Source organism: Lepidochelys kempii, chromosome 2 (genome assembly GCF_965140265.1).
Source record: "Lepidochelys kempii isolate rLepKem1 chromosome 2, rLepKem1.hap2, whole genome shotgun sequence".
In the NCBI taxonomy this organism is placed as follows: domain Eukaryota; kingdom Metazoa; phylum Chordata; order Testudines; family Cheloniidae; genus Lepidochelys; species Lepidochelys kempii.
This window is the reverse complement of record NC_133257.1, coordinates 40,715,133-40,738,055: the sequence shown is the minus strand read 5'-3', so window position 1 is coordinate 40,738,055 and position 22,923 is coordinate 40,715,133. Positions and strand designations below refer to the sequence as shown.

At 42.0% G+C, this 22,923-nt stretch overlaps 1 protein-coding gene across 8 annotated transcripts in view; it reads right to left on the bottom strand.

The window, feature by feature from the left end:
- The window catches only part of STK3 (serine/threonine kinase 3), a 294,979-nt gene that overhangs the window by 151,833 nt on the left and 120,223 nt on the right, over positions 1-22,923 (bottom strand). For all 8 annotated transcript variants that reach the window (XR_012157123.1, XR_012157124.1, XM_073330482.1 and 5 more), the window contains 2 exons: positions 15,072-15,209; positions 9,788-9,913 (listed from right to left, as the gene is read on the bottom strand). Coding sequence is in view for 6 of the 8 variants with exons in the window: in XM_073330482.1 (XP_073186583.1) it covers positions 9,788-9,913; positions 15,072-15,209 (264 nt within the window). In the remaining 2 variants the exon portion in view is untranslated. The remainder of the gene's footprint in view (positions 1-9,787; positions 9,914-15,071; positions 15,210-22,923) is intronic.

Sequence of the window (22,923 nt, the reverse complement as noted above, 5' to 3'; positions counted from 1 at the left end):
ATACGTGGACCAACAGACACTGCTTGCAAGAAACCTCCAAGTCTAGGATCATGGAGCACATGTGCACACCCATAGTGGAATACACGTAGAAACCAGCACTCAAAGAACAACATATATATTATCCACAATCTCTATGCAGTTTTTAACTCCATGTGCACATGGTCTTGATTATATACTTACAGCAATGACCATCTGCCCAAACTTAACACTATATGTAAACTACCCCATATATCAAACTGACCCATGACATAACCCAACAGCTTAGGACATGAAGTATGTACATGTACACTATACCCCACAGATGGCTGCATTTCAGTGGTCGGTGATGTGATCTTACAGCATGACATGAAGGGGAAATGAGTCCAGGAGAGCTGGCTGTACTTTAAAGAATCCTTACTGAGGTTGCAGGAACAAACCATCCCCATGTGTAGAAAGAATAGTAAATATGGCAGGCGACCAGCTTGGCTTAACAGTGAAATCCTTGTTGATCTTAAACACAAAAAAGAAGCTTACAAGAAGTGCAAGATTGGACAAATGACCAGGGAGGAGTATAAAAATATTGCTCGGGCATGCAGGAGCTAAATCAGGAAGGCAAAATCACACTTGGAGTTGCAGCTAGCAAGGGACATTAAGAGTAACAAGAAGAGTTTGTTCAGGTATGTTAACAACAAGATGATGATCAAGGAGAGTTTGTTGGCCCTTTACTGAATGAGGGAAGCAACCTAATGACAGAGCATGTGCAAAAAGCTAATGTACTCAATACTTTTTTTGCCTCTGTCTTCACAAACAAGGTCAGCTCCCAGACTACTGCACTGGGCAGCACAGTATGGGGAGGAGGTGACCAGCTCTCTGTGGAGAAAGAAGTGGTTCAGGATGATTTAGAAAAGCTAGACGAGCACAAGTCCATGGGGCCAGATGCGCTGCATCCGAGAGTGCTAAAGGAGTTGGGTGATGTGATTGCAGAGCCATTGGCCATTATCTTTGAAAACTCATGACGATCGGGGGAAGTCCCGGATGACTGGAAAAAGGCTAATGTAATGCCCATCTTTAAAAAAGGGAAGGAGGAGGATCCGGGGAACTACAGGTCAGTCAGCCTCACCTCAGTCCCTGGAAAAATCATGGAGCAGGTCCTCAAGGAATCAATTCTGAAGCACTTAGAGGAGAGGAAAGTGATCAGGAACAGTCAGCATGGATTCACCAAGGGCAAGTCATGCCTGACTAACCTAATTGCCTTCTATGACGAGATAACTGGCTCTGTGGATTAGGGGAAAGCAGTGGACATGTTATTCCTTGACTTTAGCAAAGCTTTTGATATGGTCTCCCACAGTATTCTTGCCAGCAAGTTAAAGAAGTATGGGCTGGATGAATGGACTATAAGGTGGATAGAAAGCTGGCTAGATCGTCAGGCTCAATGAATAGTGATCAATGGCTCCATGTCTAGTTGGCAGCTGGTATCAAGCGGAATGCTCCAAGGGTCGGTCCTGGGGCCAGTTTTGTACAATATCTTCATTAATGATCTGGAGGATGGCGTGGATTGCACCCTCGGCAAGTTTGCAGATGACACGAAACTGGGAGGAGTGGTAGATACACTGGAAGGTAGGGATAGGATACAGAGGGATCTAGACAAATTAGAGGATTGGGCCAAAAGAAATCTGATGAGGTTCAACAAAGAAAAGTGCAGAGTCCTGCACTTAGGACGGAAGAATCCCATGCACTGCTACAGACTAGGGACCGAGCGACTAGGCATCAGGTCTGCAGAAAAGGACCTAGGGGTTACAGTGGACGAGAAACTGGATATGAGTCAACACTCTGCCCTTTTTGCCAAGAAAGCGAACGACATTTTGGGCTGTATAAGTAGGAGCATTGCCAGGAGATCGAGGGACAGGATCATTCCCCTCTATTCGGCATTGGTGAGGCCTCATCTAGAGTATCATGTCCAGTTTTGGGCCCCACACTACAAGAAGGATGTGGAAAAACTGGAAAAAGTCCAGCGAAGGGCAACAAAAATTATTAGGGGGCTGGAGCACTTGATTTATGCAGTGGAGGCTGAGGGAACTGGGATTATTTAGTCTGCAGAAGAGAAGAATGAGGGGGGATTTGATAGCTGCTTTCAACTACCTGAAAGGGGGTTCCAAAGAGGATGGATCTAGACTGTTCTCAGAGGTACCAGATGACAGAATGAGTAATGGTCTCAAGTTGCAGTGGGGGAGGTTTAGGTTGGATATTAGGAAAAACTTTTTCACTAGGAGGGTGGTGAAGTACTGGAATGGGTTACCTAGGGAGGTGGTGGAATCTCCTTCCTTAGAGGTTTTTAAGATCAGGCTTGACAAAGCCCTGGCTGGGATGATCTAGTTGGGGATTGGTCCTGCTTTGAGCAGGCAGTTGGACTAGATGACCTCCTGAGGTCCTTACCAACCCTGATATTCTATGATTTTATGATCTTTATTAAAGCTGTCAATTAATCACAGTTAAATCAAGTGATCAACTCAAAACAAAAATTAACTCGATTTAAAAAATTAATCACAATTAATCACAGTTTTAATCGCACTGTTAAACAATAAAAATACCAATTTAAATGTATTATAAATATTTTTTGATATTTTTCTACATTTTCCAATATATTGATTTCAATTACAACACAGAATACAAAGTGTACGGAGCTCAATTTATATTACTATTTTTATTAAAAATATTTGCACTGTAAGAAAGATAAACAGTATTTTTCAGTTTACCTTACACAAGTACAGTACAGACCCGTTTACGTGTGGATGTCGGCAGTCAAGCCGTCACAACCGTGTGTTAACGGACCACGGGTTAAGAGGGCCATGCTGAAAAAAGTGTCTATGATTCACTTAGAAAAAAACGCTGTTATTTTCTGCTCTTTCTGGCTCGCATTTTTTTTCTTTCTTATGAAGTCTGTCATTCGCTGCAGATGAAATGCGTTCATGGCCAATTCATCAGCTGATCGGCTTTCTCCAGAAATCCATACCTGCGCTACACCATGACGCTTTTTAAAACGACTTATAAACCCCTTGCTGGCTTGGAATTATTCATCCCCCGTTAAATTTCCAAATTTTGTCGCTTGGGCTTGAAGAATTGGCCCACTTAGGGGCATTCCTTTCAGCCTTTCCTGAGCAAACCACGTGCGCATGGCTTTGTGTGTTGTGGGTTTTGCTGAAAAGCGCACATGTTTTCGCTTAAACCCCGCAGCAGAATCGATATTTTGTACAAAGCCATTCAGTTTAGATTAGTTTTTTAGCCATCCTCGGAGAGTAGATTCGGCAATCCCAATATCTTTTGAAACTTTGGCCTGGGTTTCTCTGCTATTTACTTGATCTATTGCAGTTAGCTTTTCTTCTACAGTGTAGGAACACTGCCGCTTGCCCTCTGCCATTATATTAGGCCTACAGTTAAAATTTTCTAATGTAGTATATATAATTACTATATAACTACTATATATTATATATCTCTCCTGTGTGACAATGACTAAGCGTGCGTGATATGTCTTTACCAATATAGGTAAAGACGTACAACACGTTTCCACTCCGCACTTCCTGTCGATTTCTATGTCAGTGAGTTAGTGAGCAAATCTGTAGCGCTACATAGCAAGTTCCTGTACTGCATGTTAACGAGTCTCGCATGTTAAATAGGTAGCACTGGGAGGCATGGCGCTACTGCACGTTAAGCAGATTCGCGCATGAACGGGTCTGTACTAAGTACAATCTATTATCGTGAATGTGTAACTAACAAATGTAGAATTTTTTTACGTAACTGCACTCAAAAGCAAAACAATGTAAAACTTCAGAGCCTACAAGTCCACTCAGTCCTACTTTTTGTTCATCCAATCGCGAAGACAAACAAGTGTGTTTACATTTACAGGAGGTAATGTTGCCCGCTTCTTATTTACAATGTCACCTGAAAGTGAAAACAGGCATTCACATGGCACTGTTGCAGCCGGCATTGCAAGGTATTTATGTGCCAGAAATGCTAAACATTCATATCCAAAAATATTTAAATAAATGGTATTCTATTATTAACAGTGCAATTAAAACTGTGGTAATTGTGATTTTTTTTAATCTCACAATTAATCATTATTAATTTTTTTAATCGTTTGACAGCCCTAATCTTTATATTTTTCTTATCTACCTCGCAGGAGTGGTAGTGAGGCTTAATTAGTTTGCACAGTAAAATGTTATGAAAATCAGATGAAAGATGAAAGCATTATTATGTATCTACCATGCAAAGCTGAACTATATTATTCCTCTTTTCCAGCAGTCTGTATGCACTTTTCAATGTATGTGGTATATATAAAAACTTCCAGCACATAATCAATATTGCCTTGCTGTGCATATTAAGTGCTATAAAAATGCATTATTAACTAAAAGACACACTGCAATTTACTTTTACTTTTTAAAAAATGCCATAAAAAAGGAACAATTACAGCAATTATTTCCTAAATTTCAAATTCTGACACCATTTTCTAAGCATTAATATAACAGCACAAAAGGAAATTTAATTGTAAGGATTAATTAGCATAAAGGGAGGCATACTGTATTGGTATGGCAATGGCTGACTGTTGTTATCAGTCAGTTACAAAAGTAAAATTAGTTTGAATTAGTCCTCTAAAATAGTTTAAAGAAAAGGAGTACTTGTGGCACCTTAGAGACTAACAAATTTATTTGAGCATAAGCTTCCGTGAGCTACAGCTCACTTCATCGGATGCATTCAGCCGCTGAATGCATCCGATGAAGTGAGCTGTAGCTCACGGAAGCTTATGCTCAAATAAATTTGTTAGTCTCTAAGGTGCCACAAGTACTCCTTTTCTTTTTGCGAATACAGACTAACATGGCTGCTAGTCTGAAACCTAAAATAGCTTAAACATTCTTCAAATAATGGAGACATTTAAATGTAACAGAAAATATATACTAAGAGTCGATTATTAGTTCATTTCTTTAAAGATCCTTTGAAATAAATATTTAGACATGTTCTTTGTGAGCTGCCAGGCAACGAATTACTTTACATTCCCATAATACAGCTGCCCGACCTCAGAATCAAATTCACATCACACTTCAAAAAATGCACAAGAGAAGAGATTGGTCATGTTTAGTAATACTTAAACTAACATTTAAACTTTGATATTGCGATTAACCTTCTGTAAAGTACTCAGCTTGCAATTTTTGCTTAATTAAAAAAATCTGTACAATTACCTCAGCACCTATCAAAACATGTCAGTTTGTCAGAATGCATTCCCATCACACAAGCAGTTCCTGTAACATGCACAAAATCAATTCACAGTGCACTACTCCCAATCATATTCTGTAATTCAAACAAGACAAGAAAAGCTAGTTGTTAATAACAGCCATCCAGGCTACAGGTGTGCAGTGTCAGGTTTTTGAAAAGCATATATATCAAAATGTTTACTACAAATTGTGTCCCCATCACAAGATGCTTACAGCTGGTGGACAAAATGTGACTCTTCCACACCTGAGGAAAACAGAATGGTACAGGTTCTGAAAATGAAAAGTGTACTTGTGCAATCTTTGTACTTAATCCATTTAGTTCTAAAAAGTCCCTTTCCTTATATACATGAAATGTATACAGAGAACAAGCATAAACTAAATGTGTACTACTGTACCTATAGCTGTGTTTCTACACTGAGGACATGAATTAAAATTTCTTGATGTTATAGCAAAAGATACCATGTCATGCCACAAACTGGTTATTTTAGTCAATTATGTTATTCATACAGTACCACGGGTGTATACAGCACTGATGAAAGGAAAAATACACCATACAAATGGAGTCCACCTGCTCCATCTACTATACTATATGACGTTATCTTCCCTATATTATTGGGAAGATGTGCTACGCACTAGTTGGTTATCACTTTCCAACCTAAGAGTGGCTGCATTTCAGTGGTACTGTTACATATGTAATCGGACTATGCACAGGTATATAAACTATACCTAGAGATCATGAAATGTAGGTGCCTTCGCATATTAAATTATTTAGGGCTATGTTATCACTTGGACTACGTGAGCCACCTACCTCTCCCCGCCCAGAGCAGGTGACCATGGAAGAGAAGCAGCACTGACTGTGCCTTCCCCCCAAATGTACCTGCCAGAATAGCTATATCCACACAAGGGATGTCATAATAGGCTGCTGGTATCTGTCCTCTTCCCTCCCTCAGAGCAAGGGTCAAACAGGAAGGGAGCGGAGCCTTCAACCGAGTCCGCCCCTTGTTCAGCATTGTGCTCTCTAGCCCTTCTCAATCTAGCCCCTAACAATTTAGAACGTGAAGCGAAGAAGATCTTTTCCAATTAAAACTGCAAAAAGAATGTAGGAAGATAGCATATAATTACCAAACTTGGAATTGGTCCTGGACACTAGGGTTAACCCTGTACTCTTCTGAAAAGTGTACTGTAATCTTTAATGACTACAAGTGGGCAAGACCTTGGTTTCACCTCCCACAAGAAAGCTGGAGTTTCTTATGATGATTAATTGCATATAAGATGCAATGGCAACACAAGGGAAATCAACATCAAGAATAAGTGATTATTAAAACTAGTCCAGAACAAGATATTTTATGCAACATGATAAAATGAAAAGTCACTACTACAAACCTGTGGTTGAAATGAAACTTTGTTTAAAATTTAGTTGGATTAATTTAAATGTTCATTCATGATAAGGATTCTAACTTCACTGGCAACTTTTCTTTCACACTACATCACTTTTTTTCAATACCCAAGCTATTTATTATTAAGGGCTTCAGTTTTCTGAGCAGCATAGAGAAAATCAGAGTACATGCAGGTCCTATTAGCAATAAATGTACTTGTAAGTACCAAACATAATTCATTAGCAATTTCAACAAAAATAACCATCAGATATTCATTATAGCAAATCACAGACCTAATAGCCATATACCATCTTTCTTTTATTTTCCAAACCATATAACCATAAAAAAAATTAGGGTAAAAAAAAAAAAAGAAAAAAAAGCACACCACTAAAGGCCTGTGATAGAGCCTTCAGAACCCTGAAAGACCTTTTAAGCAGAGAAACTGTTTTCCTTCACCCAGTTATCACTCCACACAGATGCTTCAGATGTGGGTGGGACTGTCCCAGGACATGGTTAGAGTGGGGGGAGAACACCCAATACTTTATATTAGCCAGAAACTGTTTCCCAGAGAAATGGCCCACTTAACTATAGAGAAAGAGCCCTGGGGAGTGAAGTTGGCCATAGAAGCACTACAATATTACATTTTCGGAAACCCCTGCCTCTCGATAACTGATCACGGACCTCTCCACTGGTTAAATTCCATGAGGGATACTGACTCCTGGATTCTGAGATGGTATTTAGCCTTATAGTCAGAGGTACAGGCCTTTCAAGTAGCAGACAGATGGGGAGCCAAACACCAGAATGCAGATTTCTTTTCCTGGAATGGGAGGTGAGGAGTACTAGAACAGCTGTGGGCCAAGGAAACCTCATCCCACTCCAGTTGGAAGGGCTTAACAGGAGGCACTGCAGCACAGCCAGGCAGCTAGCAGAGGGGAACCTAGGCAGCTCACTGCTATAAAGGGACTACACCAGAGCGTGCATCACCAGGAGGGGAACTGCAGCACGAAACAGGGACTCTCACCCAGAGGCCTGCAAGCCAGTCTGCAAGGGGCACCTACAAGCTTCAACACACCTCAAGGAAGCACAGAGAGGTAGGAAGGGACCCAGGAGAGGGTGTTGGCCAGATGGCAGGTGGTGAATGACATCCCTACAGCACTCAAGGGGTCCCTGGGTCAGAACCTGGTAGAGTGGGCAGGCCAGGTCCCCCTGCCTGTCCCTGCTCCCCTTGCCGCAGGCTCTAACAACTAGGCAGCACTGCTGCCACAGACTAACCACTAGGTGGAAGACTTGCCTGTCAATATAGCCCCATTTATATTTTCTTTTTTGTAATTAACGTTCAGAATCCACAACCACTAACTAACTAGCTCAAGACATTTTGTAGAAAATGCTGGCTATCCTCTATTCTGTAACAGCCACTGGCATCCTGTTCTGTGTCCGCAGGCGAGGCAGTGACAAGGCATAAAATGCCTCCTTACTCCCCTCCACTCAGTACCTGTATTTGAGGGAGCATAGCCTCCACACAGCTATTACTCTCCCACCCATGAAGGTGGGCAGGGAGTGAGTGGAGCTTTGTTTTCACTCCTACTTCACCAACCCAGATAGCACAGCTGAGCTGCCACACTGGGGAAGTAACTGCACCATATATAGGACTGGCACAGACTACTTAGTCCCTGACTGATAGTCTGGTTCCCAATCTACTGCTGAGACGGTGTAACTACATGCTGCTCTTATTCTGGTTTGTGACAAAGACACAACTTAGACCAAAATATTTGAGTTTGAGAGTTCAGAAGGTGATAAGTAGGGAGAAAAAAATGCCAACAAAGGTGTTTTTTAAAAGTCTGCGACAAATTTGTCTTTTTAAGGGTCATTTAATGAAGTGAAATTCTACTCCAGCATATAGTTATTTGTGGACCACTTGTAAGAATCTGAATTAAAATCAGCTCAGCGGCCTGCCAATAAAGTCTCCTCTCCGATAAATTAAGTAGCAAACAACAAAACTGCATATGAAGTCACAAAATTCCATATCTGGGTGTGTTTCTTGACATAGGAAGGCTAATTCCATTCTTCCCAGTTTGTTTTATAACTGACTAGACAAATACTACCCCAAATTAACCAATTTTAAAAATGACTTACTCTCAGTCAGTGTTAAGACATTGTTAGAACACATAAGTATCCTGTAGACACAGAACATATCTTATGCCAGATCCAAAGCAAACATTCTACATTATTTGACTGGAATGTATCATTATATGCACATCATCATCCTAAAATCCAGAGTACCTAACAAAGCTTCTTTAGTTCAAGTTGTGATACACAATACATTACCAAAATGTATGCCTCTCAATTTGTTCAGAACTGTGAGATTCATATTAATATTCAAGCCACCAACTTTTTTACTCAGCCTTGCTCCTGTATGACCTTGGTTCTTCTAATGACATGTGGCAATGCATTTGTTTGAAACACACAGAATGAATGTCTTTTTCTATTGTATACGGTTCTCTCCTTGTCTACATTTCACAGGCCTGCACTAAAATAAATGATTTAGAGAGGGTAATAAAACGAGGGAAGAATGATTTACTCTTCGTACCACAAAACAAACAACATAAATCCTATTTACCTCCTAATCTGCTTCCCTAACAGATCTGCACAAAAAATCATGTGCATAATGTGAAAATGGCAACATCAACCAACACAATTCACAGATCACTAATTCTATATTTTAGATAACTGTTTTCTATAACTAACTTCAGGGAAAGCTGTAGGATACGCCTAACTTTTTGAAAATCAGAATACTTATTCAGGTGCCTAAATATGGACTTACAAGCCTAACTTGAATATCTCGACTCCTTTTTTGAAACCTTAGCCTGACATTTGCATTTACTGTAGTGTACACCATAGTTAAGGTAGCAATGGCATCTTTATTCTAAAAAGAGCTCATATCACTACAACTAGGTAAAGCTGTATGGGGAACAGGCTGATGCTGCAGTAGTCACAGGAGTATTGCTCAACATGAATAACGGTGAAAGCTCAGACCTTGCACGCTGAAGAACTGGTAAGAAGATTCAAAATATTTTATATATATATATGTGTATATATATATATATATATGAGAAAATTACAAAAAGATACTTAAAATACAAAATACTTAGAAAAAAAAAACACCACACACACCGAATTTTCTTCCTCCTCTTCCAGCTCCCTTTGTTGTTCCTCATGTCTCTTTGCCTTGATCTCCATAGCTTCTGTGATCAGGTCTCTTAAAATTGAGACTGGTTTGGCATTCTTAATAAAAGTATGCTAGAAAACAAACCATGAAATTATATAACAGAAATCCAACAAATACTTTTCAGCTACAACTTAATTACAAGTAGCATATGTTAAAAATAACATGTTATTCAACATCACAGACTTCAGCGATAAATAGTCTTTCACATCAGACAGAAATTAAAATCTAGATTAGGGAAATATATGATCTCTCTTAGCTGCTTTGCAACTAAATAAAATTTAGCTTTTTTAGTTATTTGGGTTTTTTACACAGCAAGCCATGGGAAAATATAACTATATAATACAACTGCTTTATAGTTAAGGGTGTAATTGTTGAAAGGAAATGTGGATTAGGTAGTAAATAAATACTACCTGTGGTGGTTGTTGAACATAGAAAAATAGTTTTTTTCAGATATTCAGTTACAACATTTAATTAATCTTAACAAGCTGACAACACAATTAGTGGCCATAAGCAGAGCAGCCATTGCTGTTGCTTTCTTCAACAAACCTGTATTTTAATATGTTATGAATTATTTAATCATCTGCAATGCTGAAATGTAAAACAAGCAAAGAATCCCAACTATCTTTTAGCAGGCAGATTATTTTTTATTCAAAACCATTTCAAATATCATTTACCCCTCTTCATATGCATGTTGCTGTCTATAAAGCACCTGTTGTCAGCAAATTCTGATTTCTCCATTAGTATTTACATGGAATTTCTTAGAGCAAGAAAACATATCTGTAGTTCTGAGACTGGCAAAGTAAGTTATTACACCAAATGAAAAATGACAATTAAAAAACCAGCAATGAGCATTTCAGTAGTTGGCTTCTTTTTCTTGGTCTGAGCTTAAATACTGAAGCCTTTAATCTTATTTTTCCTTTCTGTCCTATCATTCAAAAGATGAGCTTTACTGATGCAAGCTAACATCTCTTTGTTATATTCATAATTGTAGCAAAGTAGCTGTTCAATATGCTATCTACAAGCAATCCAGAGACAGCACCTGGGTCTATCCTTGAAATTTAGGGCATGTCTACTACAGCCTTGCTCCCACCGACGTAAGTGCCCTACTACACCAAAATAATAACAACTCCACCTCCACGAGAGGCGTAGGGCTTATGTCAGTGTAGTTAGGGTGACGCAGTGTCCCTGTAGACTCTGCCTTACTTACATCAGCTGTTGGTTGTCATTCTTGTCGAATTTCACAGCTCTGTGCTGAAGCTCCTTGCTGTGAACTCCACATCCAGCTCACAGCTTGGGCTGTCACCCTGGGGAAGGTGGGGGGCTCCAGCTAGAGCCCGGCTGTCCCCCAGGCTCCTGGCTCCCCATTGCCAGACAGGGTGCTGCCCGGGCCTCCCACTCGGAGCTGGGCTGCCACCCAGGCTCCTGGCTGTCCGCACCAAACTGGGCTGCCACCTGGCTGCCCACTTGGATCCCTGCTGCCTCCCAGCTCCCCATTTGGATCTGGGAGCCTGGGCAAGAGCCTGGCTCGGAGTGGGGAGCCAGAAGCCCGGACACCAATCTGACTTGCAGCAGGGAGACAGAAGCCCAGGCGGCAGCCTGGCCCATGGCGGAGAGCCAGGACCATGGGCAGCAGCAGGGCTCCCAAGAGAAGGGAGCCCGGGCGGCTGCCTGGATCAGAGTGGGGAGACCGGGTGGCAGCCTGGATAAGACCAGGGAGCTGGGAGGCTGGGTGGCACACTGGATCAGAGTAGGGAGCCCAGGCGGCTGCCTGGATCAGAGTGGGGAGACCGGGTGGCAGCTTGGATAAGAGCAGGGAGTTGGGAGGCTGGGTGGCACCCTGGATCAGAGTAGGGAGCCCAGGCGGCAGCACGACTGGGAGTGGGAATCTGGAAGCTCAGGCTGCAGCCCAGCTCGGAGCCGGGAGCCTGAAGCCTGGGTGGCAGCCAGGCTATCAGTGGGGAGTACCACTTGGAGCAGAGGGGCTGTGAACTCAGCCCCTTCCCGCCCCATGCAAGTTGTAGACTTGAAAAACAGCAGTAAATATAGCCCAGGCTGTACATCGACTTAAGTTTGTAGGCTACACATGCCCTTAGACTATTACTTTTTTCAACTATCGCCTGTTTCTTGTCTCACTCACACCAACTTTACAATGGTGACACTCCACAGAAATACATGGTGCTAATCAATGTACAAGAATATAAATGAGATGGGGAATAAAGCTTGATGTTTGTGACATGGCATAAAACAGTGGATTGATCAGCTGTAGCCGTACATAACTTAGGTATCCAGTGAAAATTAGTATTTCCAGAGTTCATAGTGAACTTATCAAATGCCATGCCTAATATCGCAATGCTTGTAAAATTGTTTTTTCCTTATACAGAATACTGATTCACCAAACTGATTAAAATCTAAAGCTCTGTTTATATGCTGTCCTGCCACAACTTACCTTACAGCTCGAAGCAGTGATAACAGAAGGAATATGGAAGTACTTCATATCCTTATTTCTGAATTAGGTTGTTCTTTGGCACTACATACTAATACTGTACAGGCAAGAATTTTAATCTCTTTGTAGGGAGTCAGAAAATTCAGGAAAGTAAAAATTTGATATAAAAAACAGAGATTGGTTCATCTCCAGGGCAATATAATAGTCTCTAAGTGGTGAATTTATGGTTCTGAATAATTAAAGGAAAAATGAGTTCCCAAGAGAATAATTTTTGAGGCTAAGGTGGTGCTGGTCAATAATGAACCCCCTGTAACTTGTTGTGGCATCCGGAGTTAGCATTTTCTTGCCCATCAACTTATCTGAGAATCCAAGGAAGAATTTTGTTTTCACCCAGTTTGATTGTTTATTGGTACCACTGTTAAAATTTAAAATGTAACCACTAGCCTGTCCAAAATGCTTATGGATGAAGAATCAAAAACATGAGAGGAGCCGAAGGCCTAGGTAGTAATATAGACTATCCCCCTATCAAAGTAGGATTATTACCTACAGGAAATTTGAAATTCAATTTGAATTTTTGAAATTGAAAAAACTAACAACAACAAAAGTCAAGAAAAATGTCAACAAATTTCTCATGACGTTTTTTCCTCTATTTTTTGACCAATTATATTGCTGTCAGCCAGTCAGTTCTACTTATGCTAGCTGTTCCTTGGAACCTCTGCCTCGAAAATTAGGGTTTTTTAGGCAGCCATGGAATCATGCTGTCATAGGAGATGGTCACTTAGGGAACTGTGCAGAACTACTGGCCTCTGAATAGTCAACCTTGGTGTTTGGCCTGGAATAGATGTGTGGTTTCTTTGAACATGCACTGATATAGTGGGTCAAAATTCTTTTCAACTCTTAAAGAAAGTTTAAGAGAAAACTGGGGTTGTATATTTTACCCCTTTACTAGTTTTCCCTATAAAGGAAACAATCTAGCCTGGTATTTTCAGGACTCCCCACTCTTCTACACTTGTGAATTTTAGTACATCCTCTCACAATACATTACCGAATAGATATCCTAATTCCACAACACTTGCTTTCTTGAAATCTAAAACCCTTGTATTGTTCAGTTCTATTATTCCCATTTCTTGCTATGCAATTTCAGGCAGCCATGGTGTGAACCAGGGACCTCTTGGTGCCAACTGGCAGAGGGGATAGGGAATGCATAGAGTTTTATAGGAATCCTCTGGGTCAGATATATGTATAACAGTTCACCAAAGAGTGATACATAAGGTCTCTACTGAGATCTATTAGCCCACTGGTAGTCATAATCCTTGTGAAATGCATGTACAGATAATATTTAAGGAGTTTATATATCTATACTGAAAATTATGTTTTAAGGTCTTGGAGTTAAAGCAGGTCCCCAGGAGGTAATTTGCCTCACACAGGCTCCTTTTAGGCAGGAGATAACAGAAACTTATCTCCCTTTCTGATCATTTGTACTTTGTCTGCCACAAAAGGAGACCTATTTGCATACTGACCCAGTGCCAGTCAAAAGTTGCAAAATCCACACAACAGAAAATCAACAGGAAGAAACAAAACAGCAGGGAGTGTCCTGTTTATGAACAATGACAAAAGCTTTGGCTACACTGGAACCTGAACAACAAAACTTTTGTCATTGCAGGGTGTGAAAAAACCACACCCCAGAACAACAAAAGTTTTGCCAACGAAAAGCGCCGGTGTGAACAGTGCTTTGTCGGCAGGAGAGCTCTCCTGCCAACAAAGCTACCGCTGCACATTGGGGGTGGAAGATTTTTGTCAGCCTGAGAACTCTCTCCGGCCAACAAACAGTGGCTACACTATGCACCTCTTAGTGGCATGGCTGTAGTGGCGTAGTGTAGACATAGCCAAAAGAAGGGACTTGTATATTTGGAGGTGGTGGGTGGGGAACGGAACACAGCAGGTCCTTCACCTGGGAGGCAAGCTGACAGCATGCCTGTCATGAACCTGTTGGGATTCCCTCCAAGACCTTTCCACTAGGCTTATCCAGAACACCTCGCATACTTCTGGAAAAACATTTTATCCAGGTCTCTAGGATCCAAAAAACTCAGTTCGACTCCACTCGTCTCTCAGGTTACTTTGCCTATGCTCGCTAGGCCCAGACACAGGGAGTTTTGGCATAGGGTGATACTGTACCACATTTCCAGTTCATGTCACATACTATACAGTTCATATATGTCTTTCCTAGCTCCTAACAGCTATACTTACATGTAAGGACCAATCGCTTTGCAGATTGCATAAGGCAAGCTTATTAGTGCTGCTTACTTTTGTTTATTATAAACTTATTCACAATAGTTAGTTTAATTAGTTTCTGACTCCCTTTTTTACTAAAAATATATTCACAATAGTTAGTTGTTTCAGCAATTACTTGTTCAGAAGTTACTTGTTCAGGCTTGGCCTGTCTTAACTTGGGCCTGTTCATGTCAGCTAAGTTATCCCTACAAAACCCAGCCAACCTGTTTCTAAAGCCCTGCAAGGATTTTGGGCCTGCATCACTCTACAAGAGATGAGATTATCTAGTTAATTAAGTCTGGCTTTAGAATGCACCTTCTGATTTTATTTCATATGTAACCATTTGCTGCGATTTGAATCTCTGTACTTTGTTATATAAACTTCAAGAAAGAAGGAACATGTGGCCAGAACAAGATTTTCTAATGACCCTTGGTTCCTAGAAATCCTCACAGAAGTTCTGGCCTGAAGCCAGAAAACCAAAGCGGATGCATTGCCTTAGCAACTTGAATACTGACCTGTAGGAGCTGTGTTGCAGTAGCTCTCTGCTCAGGATTCTTCACTAAACATTTTTTCACAAAATCAGTGAACTCATCAGACCAGAGCTCCGGCTTCCGGAATGTTGGCGGTGGATTCGTGGGAATCATAAAAATAGCCTAGTTAAAAAAATTAAAACAAAAACAGAAAGGTGAAAAAAAAATCAGCAAAAATCATAACACTGTAGCCAAATAAACACATTGCTTTATCCAGCTTTTTTTTTTTTTTTTTTTTTAAATCAGACTGAGAATCTGGAGGACAAATTTTAACTGGTCTAGAATTTCCAATACGATTGAGATTCAGGAAGCAAATCCATCTGCTACCAATGCAGCTATTTCCCATTAGATTTCCTCTATTTAAATTGTACCTCATTCAGCACATCATTCTTTATTTTATCTATTACTGTTATCAGTCTCGAGAGAAGATTTTGCCCTTTCAGAACCTCTTAGCAGAAGTCAGGGCACTACCTGGTTCAGCAGATATATCTAAAAATATTGCTGTTGAGAACCAGATCCACTTTCCATCTCTTAACTTAATTTCAATTTTGTATAGGCAGAATTGCTGAAGAAAGTCAGATCAATCCTATTTATTTTTACATTCTAAAATTCAGGTGTAATTAAACACCTTGATTCTGCCAATGTGATTTAAAACTAATTCTAAAAATGGATAAGATGCCACTGAAGGCACATTCCAACAATAAAATGTAAACAAAATCATGTCACTAGCTTACTGGTATGAAAAGGTCTTACAGAAATTGTGAAAATGGCAACATTTTAGCCTATTTGTTGAAAACCACATACAGAGAAATTCTCCAGGTGGTACTCCCGGGGGAATTCTGTGCCACTGCACATGCACAGCATTCATGTCCCCTGGAGATTTTTTGTAATGACTTCTGACAGGGAAGCAAAGGAAAGTAGCAAGAACAGTCATGGGCCCCTCCTCAGCAGTGCCAGTACATTGTTTCAGGTGCTCGGAGTGGGGCTGGGGATGGCCTGGCCAGTGTCTCCTAGCCTGCACTGGGTTCAGCTACTAGTCTTGGCTGGGTGTGGGGGAGGACCGGACTTCCTTTTCCCTTGCAAGGAGCGGCTGGGGCCGGGGCCGGGGCCTCGGCCTCCAGACCCCCAACCCTGTACCCAGACCATCCCTTACTTAGCCCTCACACTCAAACCCCCATCCCAATGAGCCTCACCCCCCTGCACCTGGACCACCCCAATGAGCCCCCCAATCCCAGATTCCTACTCCACTGATCCCAATCAGTTGCACCCAGACCCCCACCTCACCAAGCCCCACTCTCCCCTGCTGAGCTCCCCACACCCAGATGCCCCACATCACCCACACACAAACCTTCCCTGCTGAGCCCCAACCACCTTCACGCGGACTCCCCTACACAGTCCCATTCCCCCTGCACCCGGAACCCGCCAACATCAGGACCTCCCACTAAGCCACCCACACTCAGATTACCCCACACATAACCTTCTCATCCCACATCTGGATTCCCCCACACTAAGCCGTTATACACTTGGATCTTGCAAGGCTGAGCCTGCCTGCCCCACACCTGGATCAGGGGCCAGGGCTGGGTGTGTGTGCGAGACTGTTGCTTGCTATCTTGCTGCAACTGGTGTCATGGGGCAAGGCCCTGGCCCTTGCAATGCCAGGGTCGGGTGCAGCCTCACTGAAAAGGCCGTGTCCCCCCAGTGGAGGGGGAAAGAAATGCAGGGTGATATCCCATCTTCATGCAGCCAGTGGCCTGTGCTTCCCTCTGCTATGCTGGAGGCTCCACATTTATTGACAAATAAAACATGCAGAATTTTGCAGAATTTTAAAATATTGTGTGTAGAATTTTTATTTTTTTGGTGTAGAATTCCCTCAGGAGTATAGATTGAAAAAAAAATCACACTATATATCCCTTCTTTGTCCTGTTTAAGTCAAAGAGATTTTGCCACTGATTTTCATGACCCTAGATTTTACCCTACTGAGGAGCTACCTGCATAAGAGGAGGAAAAGAAAGATTAATAGACACCTTTCTGAGGTATCAGTCTGAACCATCACCCTAATAAGGTGTGGGGGGGAAGTTTTTAACCAATGAAGTGCCATATGTTAATATTAAATACGTATGTCATCAGTTACTGTATAGAATTACAAATAGTTGCAAAGAAAGCAGCACATCGTATATTAAGAGAGACCTAAGGTTTAAAAAAAAACCATTTCATTATTCACTTCTCAAACCAGGTTCAGTTGGGATCACCACTTTTCCCCATGTAAGAAGATTGCGGGGGGGGGGGGTGTATCACAAAAACATAGTACTCATTTATTGAAACCATCCTACACAGATAAATGGAACTTTGAAGCAGGGGAAGAAAAAACAAAATGAAATGAGCACAGAGTGATGTAAAAAAATGAGACAATTTATTCGTACCATCTACATAGCATACATACAAACATTTGAAATACTGCTGGGAGGGGAGAGGAGAGAGACACAAATTTGAGATTTTCAGCATAATCCCTGAACATATTTTTGATAGTTTATGAATGCCTAGTATCTTGTTCAAACACCTCAATCTAAAATTAAACTCATAGTCTCAAGAAAAGCAACGTGTGTTGACTGTTGTACAACCAAAATATTCACTATAATCAGGGTCGTCCTTACCCATATGCAAAACACGCAGCTGTGTAGGGCTCTAGGGCACCAAATTTCCTGGTGCCTTGCGCAGCTGCATGCTGCTTCAGCCCCTGCTCCGGCTCTTGCCCAGGGCCCCCACTCCCCTAAGGAGTGCAGCAGGGCCTGGCCTGCACTCACCGGCAGCAGGAGTGCAGTAACCCAGCCCCAGCCGCGCCACCGGTGAGTGCTGGGGGGTGGTTCCCCCTGCTCCCCAAGCCAGCCCCACCCCCCGCGGAGGCCATGGGCCAGCCCCCCCTTCACGTCCCCCCATCCCGCAGATGCCTGGGGGCTGCGTAGGGCCCCAGAACAAATAGGGACAGCCCTGACTATAATTTTCAGAGAATAAATATTTCTGTACCAAATAACTGATTTCAATTCAAATACTTGTATATTATAAATCAGTTCATTATTCATCTAATAGGAAACGTACAGTAACAAATCTGGCCATTTGGTTTAACAAAAGTAATATGCCTGCTGCCATAATGAAAGTTATTTTTCTTTACTTTCTTGGAGAGGGGCACTCTACTCCAATACAAAGTATCCTCAGCCTGGCACTTGAGCTCAGATGCACGAAAGTAGTACTACTGATAGGCCTCCATGCTGGCATTGAACTACTAGTTTGCAGTACCAGACTAATTGTTTATCAGTGTAAATGAAGTACTACTGCTATAAAGCAAAGGATGACAAACTCAGCTGCTTCTGTCCTTGAAGGTAATGATCTCTTTTGAACTTTGAGCTGCTGAGTTGTAGTCTTATCTCAAGATAATCTTAAACTTAACATATAATTTCTGCAGTAGCTATAAGAAACATAAGGATAAAACGGTCTTCTTGTAACTAGTGTTTATATAGTATCATCATAAAATGAGCTAAAAATATACATCTCCTATTTGATCATAAACACTGAACTGTGTGACATACAGAACAAACAAGTCTAAATATATGAGCCATCATATTTAGGGGCAAGGTTATTTCAATTAACTACATAGCAGCTAAGAATCGTATCAAAGAATTTACTTCTTTATAGTCAACAAATGACTGACCATTTATTCTTAAATGGTGAACAATACAAGCTACCAAAGTAACTAACACATATATCTTAAACTTAGGCCCCTAGACCCATATTTACATACTTAAATAAAAATGGGTAATCAGCACTACTGAATACCAGGCCACTTATTTAGGTGCCTAAACTTGGATTTAGAACCCTAAAACAGTAGGGTCCTGTTTTCTAAAATCTTGACCTATTATTTCTCCTGCAATATGAGTCTGCAAAACTATTTTAGATGCACTTTTGTGTTACAAAAACACTGTATAAAGACAATGTGAAATACTGTATATGCAGTACAAAAGTACATATTCAATTAAAATACAAGATCATGGTTTAAACTACAGGGGGAAATGTGAAATTAAACTTTACATTGAACCCCATCTCAATATAGGAAATACTAAAAAACAGGAGGTTATTTTTCCAAAGAAAAGAACAAGATGCTTAGGCAGACAAATTATACACATACATATATGTCAGTCTATATAATTTTATCTGATCTCAAAAACCATTTTGATGGAAGATTGTTAATATTCAGAAATATTAGCTTCCCGGTTTATTTGTGTCTACATAACATGTTGCTTAACTAAACATTTTACCATAAATCAAATGAAAAATAAATCTTGTCTAAATTCTAGTGTTTGTTCAAAACGTTGATAACTTCCTTTTCACAGGGCTTGTACAGCTCCATTCTTTTTTCTCTTCTCTAACTGCTCCTTCATTCCTTGTTGGTATACTGCCTGGTTCCACCTGAAATCTTCTTCTCGTTTCATACCTTGTACTCACGCCAGAGGTCATCTTGTTCACCCCCCACCCTCCCATTGCTTTAACTATCGCTTTCATACAGGCATTCTTGAATCTATTACACATACATACCTGCAGCGGGGTTGTCACCCGGTCTGGCCCTGACCGAGTTAAAACAGCCTGGGGAAAGGGCTGCCCTGGAAAAGCCAAAAGCTAGGCTGATGGGGAAGGCAGCCACAGCTGGGGCAGTCTCTCCCTAGGTGTGGAGAGAGATGGGCCTGGCTGCTTGGGAACCCACCAGGGTACCTAGAGTGAAGCAGGACTGGGGAAAGGCCGGAGGAGCTGGGGAGCTCCAGGCTGGAAAACCCCCAGCCTGCAGGCCTTGCTGAAGGCCTAAAGCAGGTACTGGGGTTGCAGAGGGGTAGCCCAAGGTTAGGCAAAGGCAACAGGTCCAAACCCTCCTTGCAATGATGAGTGGGACAGACTGCAGTCTGTCCCAGTGTGTGGGGGCTAGGTGAGGACTGGCAGTAGCTGCTGAGGCAGGGTGGGATTTCCCTGGGGTGGGGAGACCCAAAGACTGTGGGGGGACTGCAGAGGGCAGAACCCTGAGGGAAGGGGCACCGGGGTCCAGGAGGGACATGGGGGGCCTGAGGCAAGCAGGACACCAGCCTGCAGAGGGTGCTCTGGAGGCTGGAGAGCTAATGCCCAGGATGACCAGCTGGTGGCACTGCACTGGTGAGTCTCAGCCTTGTTACAATACCCCTGGGCAAGTCACCCGTATCTACCGGGTGTATCTATCTTAGGCACTTATATGGCCCCCATTACTGTAAAATCTGAGAATAATCTTCTTCACAACATCCCTGAGATAGAAAAGCACCATTATGTCAATTTTACAGGTGAATCACTGAGATACAGAGAGCGTGAGGGAACATCTACACTGCAAAGACTATATTCACATAGCTACAGCAACATAGCTATGCCAGCATAACCCCATAGTGTAGATGCAATGGAAGGGGTTATCCAATTGGTGTAGGAATACAACTCCCTGAATGACTATCGCTTCAACAGACGCATTTTCTGTCGACATGGCTGTATCTACACCATGGGGTTACGGTTAGGTTGGCATAATTACATCAATCAGGGTGTAAATTTTTCACACCTCTGACCAATGTAATTTATTGACCTAAATTAAGTGCAGACCAGACCAAACCAAAGTGACTTGTGCAAGGGCAGACATGAAGTCCATGACGGAGCAAGAAAGTGAATCCCAAGCTTCCTTAGTCTCAGGGTGGTGCCTTAACCACTGGACTATTTTTCCTTTCTTCATAGCCTCCTGAATGATTTGCTGTTATCTCTAGTTCAACAAATCTAAACAGAGTTTATTTTCCTGCTAACACCTCTCCTCTAAATCCCTTCTGTTATTAACTTCATAATCCTTCATATTAACAGACTAGCAACCTTGGAGTCATCTTTGACTCCTTTTCTTTGTCCCTCACATCCAGGTTTCTTGCTTACAGTGTCTCTAGAAGACCTTCTGTCAATCCCAACTGCCAAATCATTAGTCCAACATGCTAGCTATCTCATACTTTGGCTACTGTAACCATCTAACTCCAGGTTTCTCAAACTTCATTGCACTGCGACTCGCTTGTGACAACAAAAAATTAATACATGACCTCGGGAAGGGGGACCGAAGCCTGAGCCTCACTGCCCCAGGTGGGGTGGGGTGGGGTGGGGAGGTGCCAAAGTCCAAGCCCTGCCATCCCAAGCGGGGCTGTGGGAGGGGGCAAAGCTGAAGCCTGAGCCCCACCACCCTGGAGTGGGGGCTGAAGCGTGAGGGCTTCAGCCCCGGGTGTGGGGCTGTAACCTGAGCCCAACTGCCCAGAGCAGAAGCCAAAGCCTGAGCCCCGCCGCCCGGGCACCAGGAAGTCTAATGCCACCTTGGCGACCCCATTAAAACAGGATCTCAACCCACTCTGGAGTCCCAACCTACAGTTTGAGAACTGCTAGACTACTTCCCAGCCTCCCATTTCCCCAGCTCTCCCTTCTGCAATCCAACCAAAACATGACTGACAAATCGTCTTCCTCTTCCAACCCCATCTCACCTTTCTATTTCCTATTACTGCCTTCACATCTTTTCAATATAAAGTTTAAGCTTCACCAGTTCACCTTCGAAGTACTCTGTGATTTGGCTTCCACCTACCTCTGTTTCCTTTCAAGAAATTTGCAAAGCTGCCACTAGAGAAACAGAACTAGACCCCAACTCAAAAGATTAAAATAAAATTTCTAGCTCACAGAAATGTCTTGATCATGTGTTTCTATTTTTGGTCTGTGAAATATCTTATCCCCCTATTTTTAAAAAGGATAGTGAACGTCTTTAAACACCTTGGCAATCTCATCCTACATTTAAAAAAAAATACATGTATTATTTTAACTTGAAAAAATTTTCATCTGTTTGTGTCTGGCTACCCAGTGAGTGCACAGAAAGCACATTTACATTGTGCCCTCATCTCCTCCTATATCCCCATGCTGTTTGCTTACCCAGTGTATCACTCTTAGCCACTTTCTTTGGCTGTGCCTCCACTTAGACTTTTTTCCTAAAATTTCCCCACCATTACTAGCGCTAGTACAGTTTCACTGGTGGCAGTGCTAACCTAGACAGTGCTCTAGGCAGTCTAGACAATAGTAGTTAACACGCTAGCAGCTGCTAGCACCTTATGTACACCAGTGCTCTCATCACTGCTCTCAGTGCTTGGGCTAGTAGCAGCCCGGTGGTAGCGACTGAGAGAAATTTTAGGGGGGGGGGATCTTAATTAGACAAGGCCTTTTTCCCACCTCACTCCTATTTTCACACCTTCTTCCACACACCCTGTATTCCTAAGAGAGATTCCCAAGTGACTTGCCCAGCCAGGTTTCAAAGAAAATACAGGGCAGAGGTAGAAATAAAACTCAGGTCAACTGACTCCTAGTCCTGAGTTTTAATCATGAAAGCATGCTTCCAGATATTCTCTTTTACAGGCTAAGAGATGTCAGAGTACAAACCCTTGAGTTTAAGTTAGTCTTACTTTTCAACTTAATCTGTGATTTCCTTTGTCTCGTCTTTAAAAGAGATTCCAACCTGTCCTCAACTTTCCAGTTTTATGCTTCCAGTTCTGATCTACAAATAGAAGATATTTAGGAATATCTTTTCATACAGTGCTTTAGGGCAAATTCTGGCCCCCAGCTATGGAATCAGGATTTGTGGAGGATTAGACAGGCTCTCCCCAATCAACATTGTATAGTGCGGGAGGTGCAGGACAAGTCCAGAGGATACACCACTATGCAGAGTTACATACTGAGTTGCTACTACAGCAATTGGACTGAACTAGCCTTTGACATGACTGAGTCG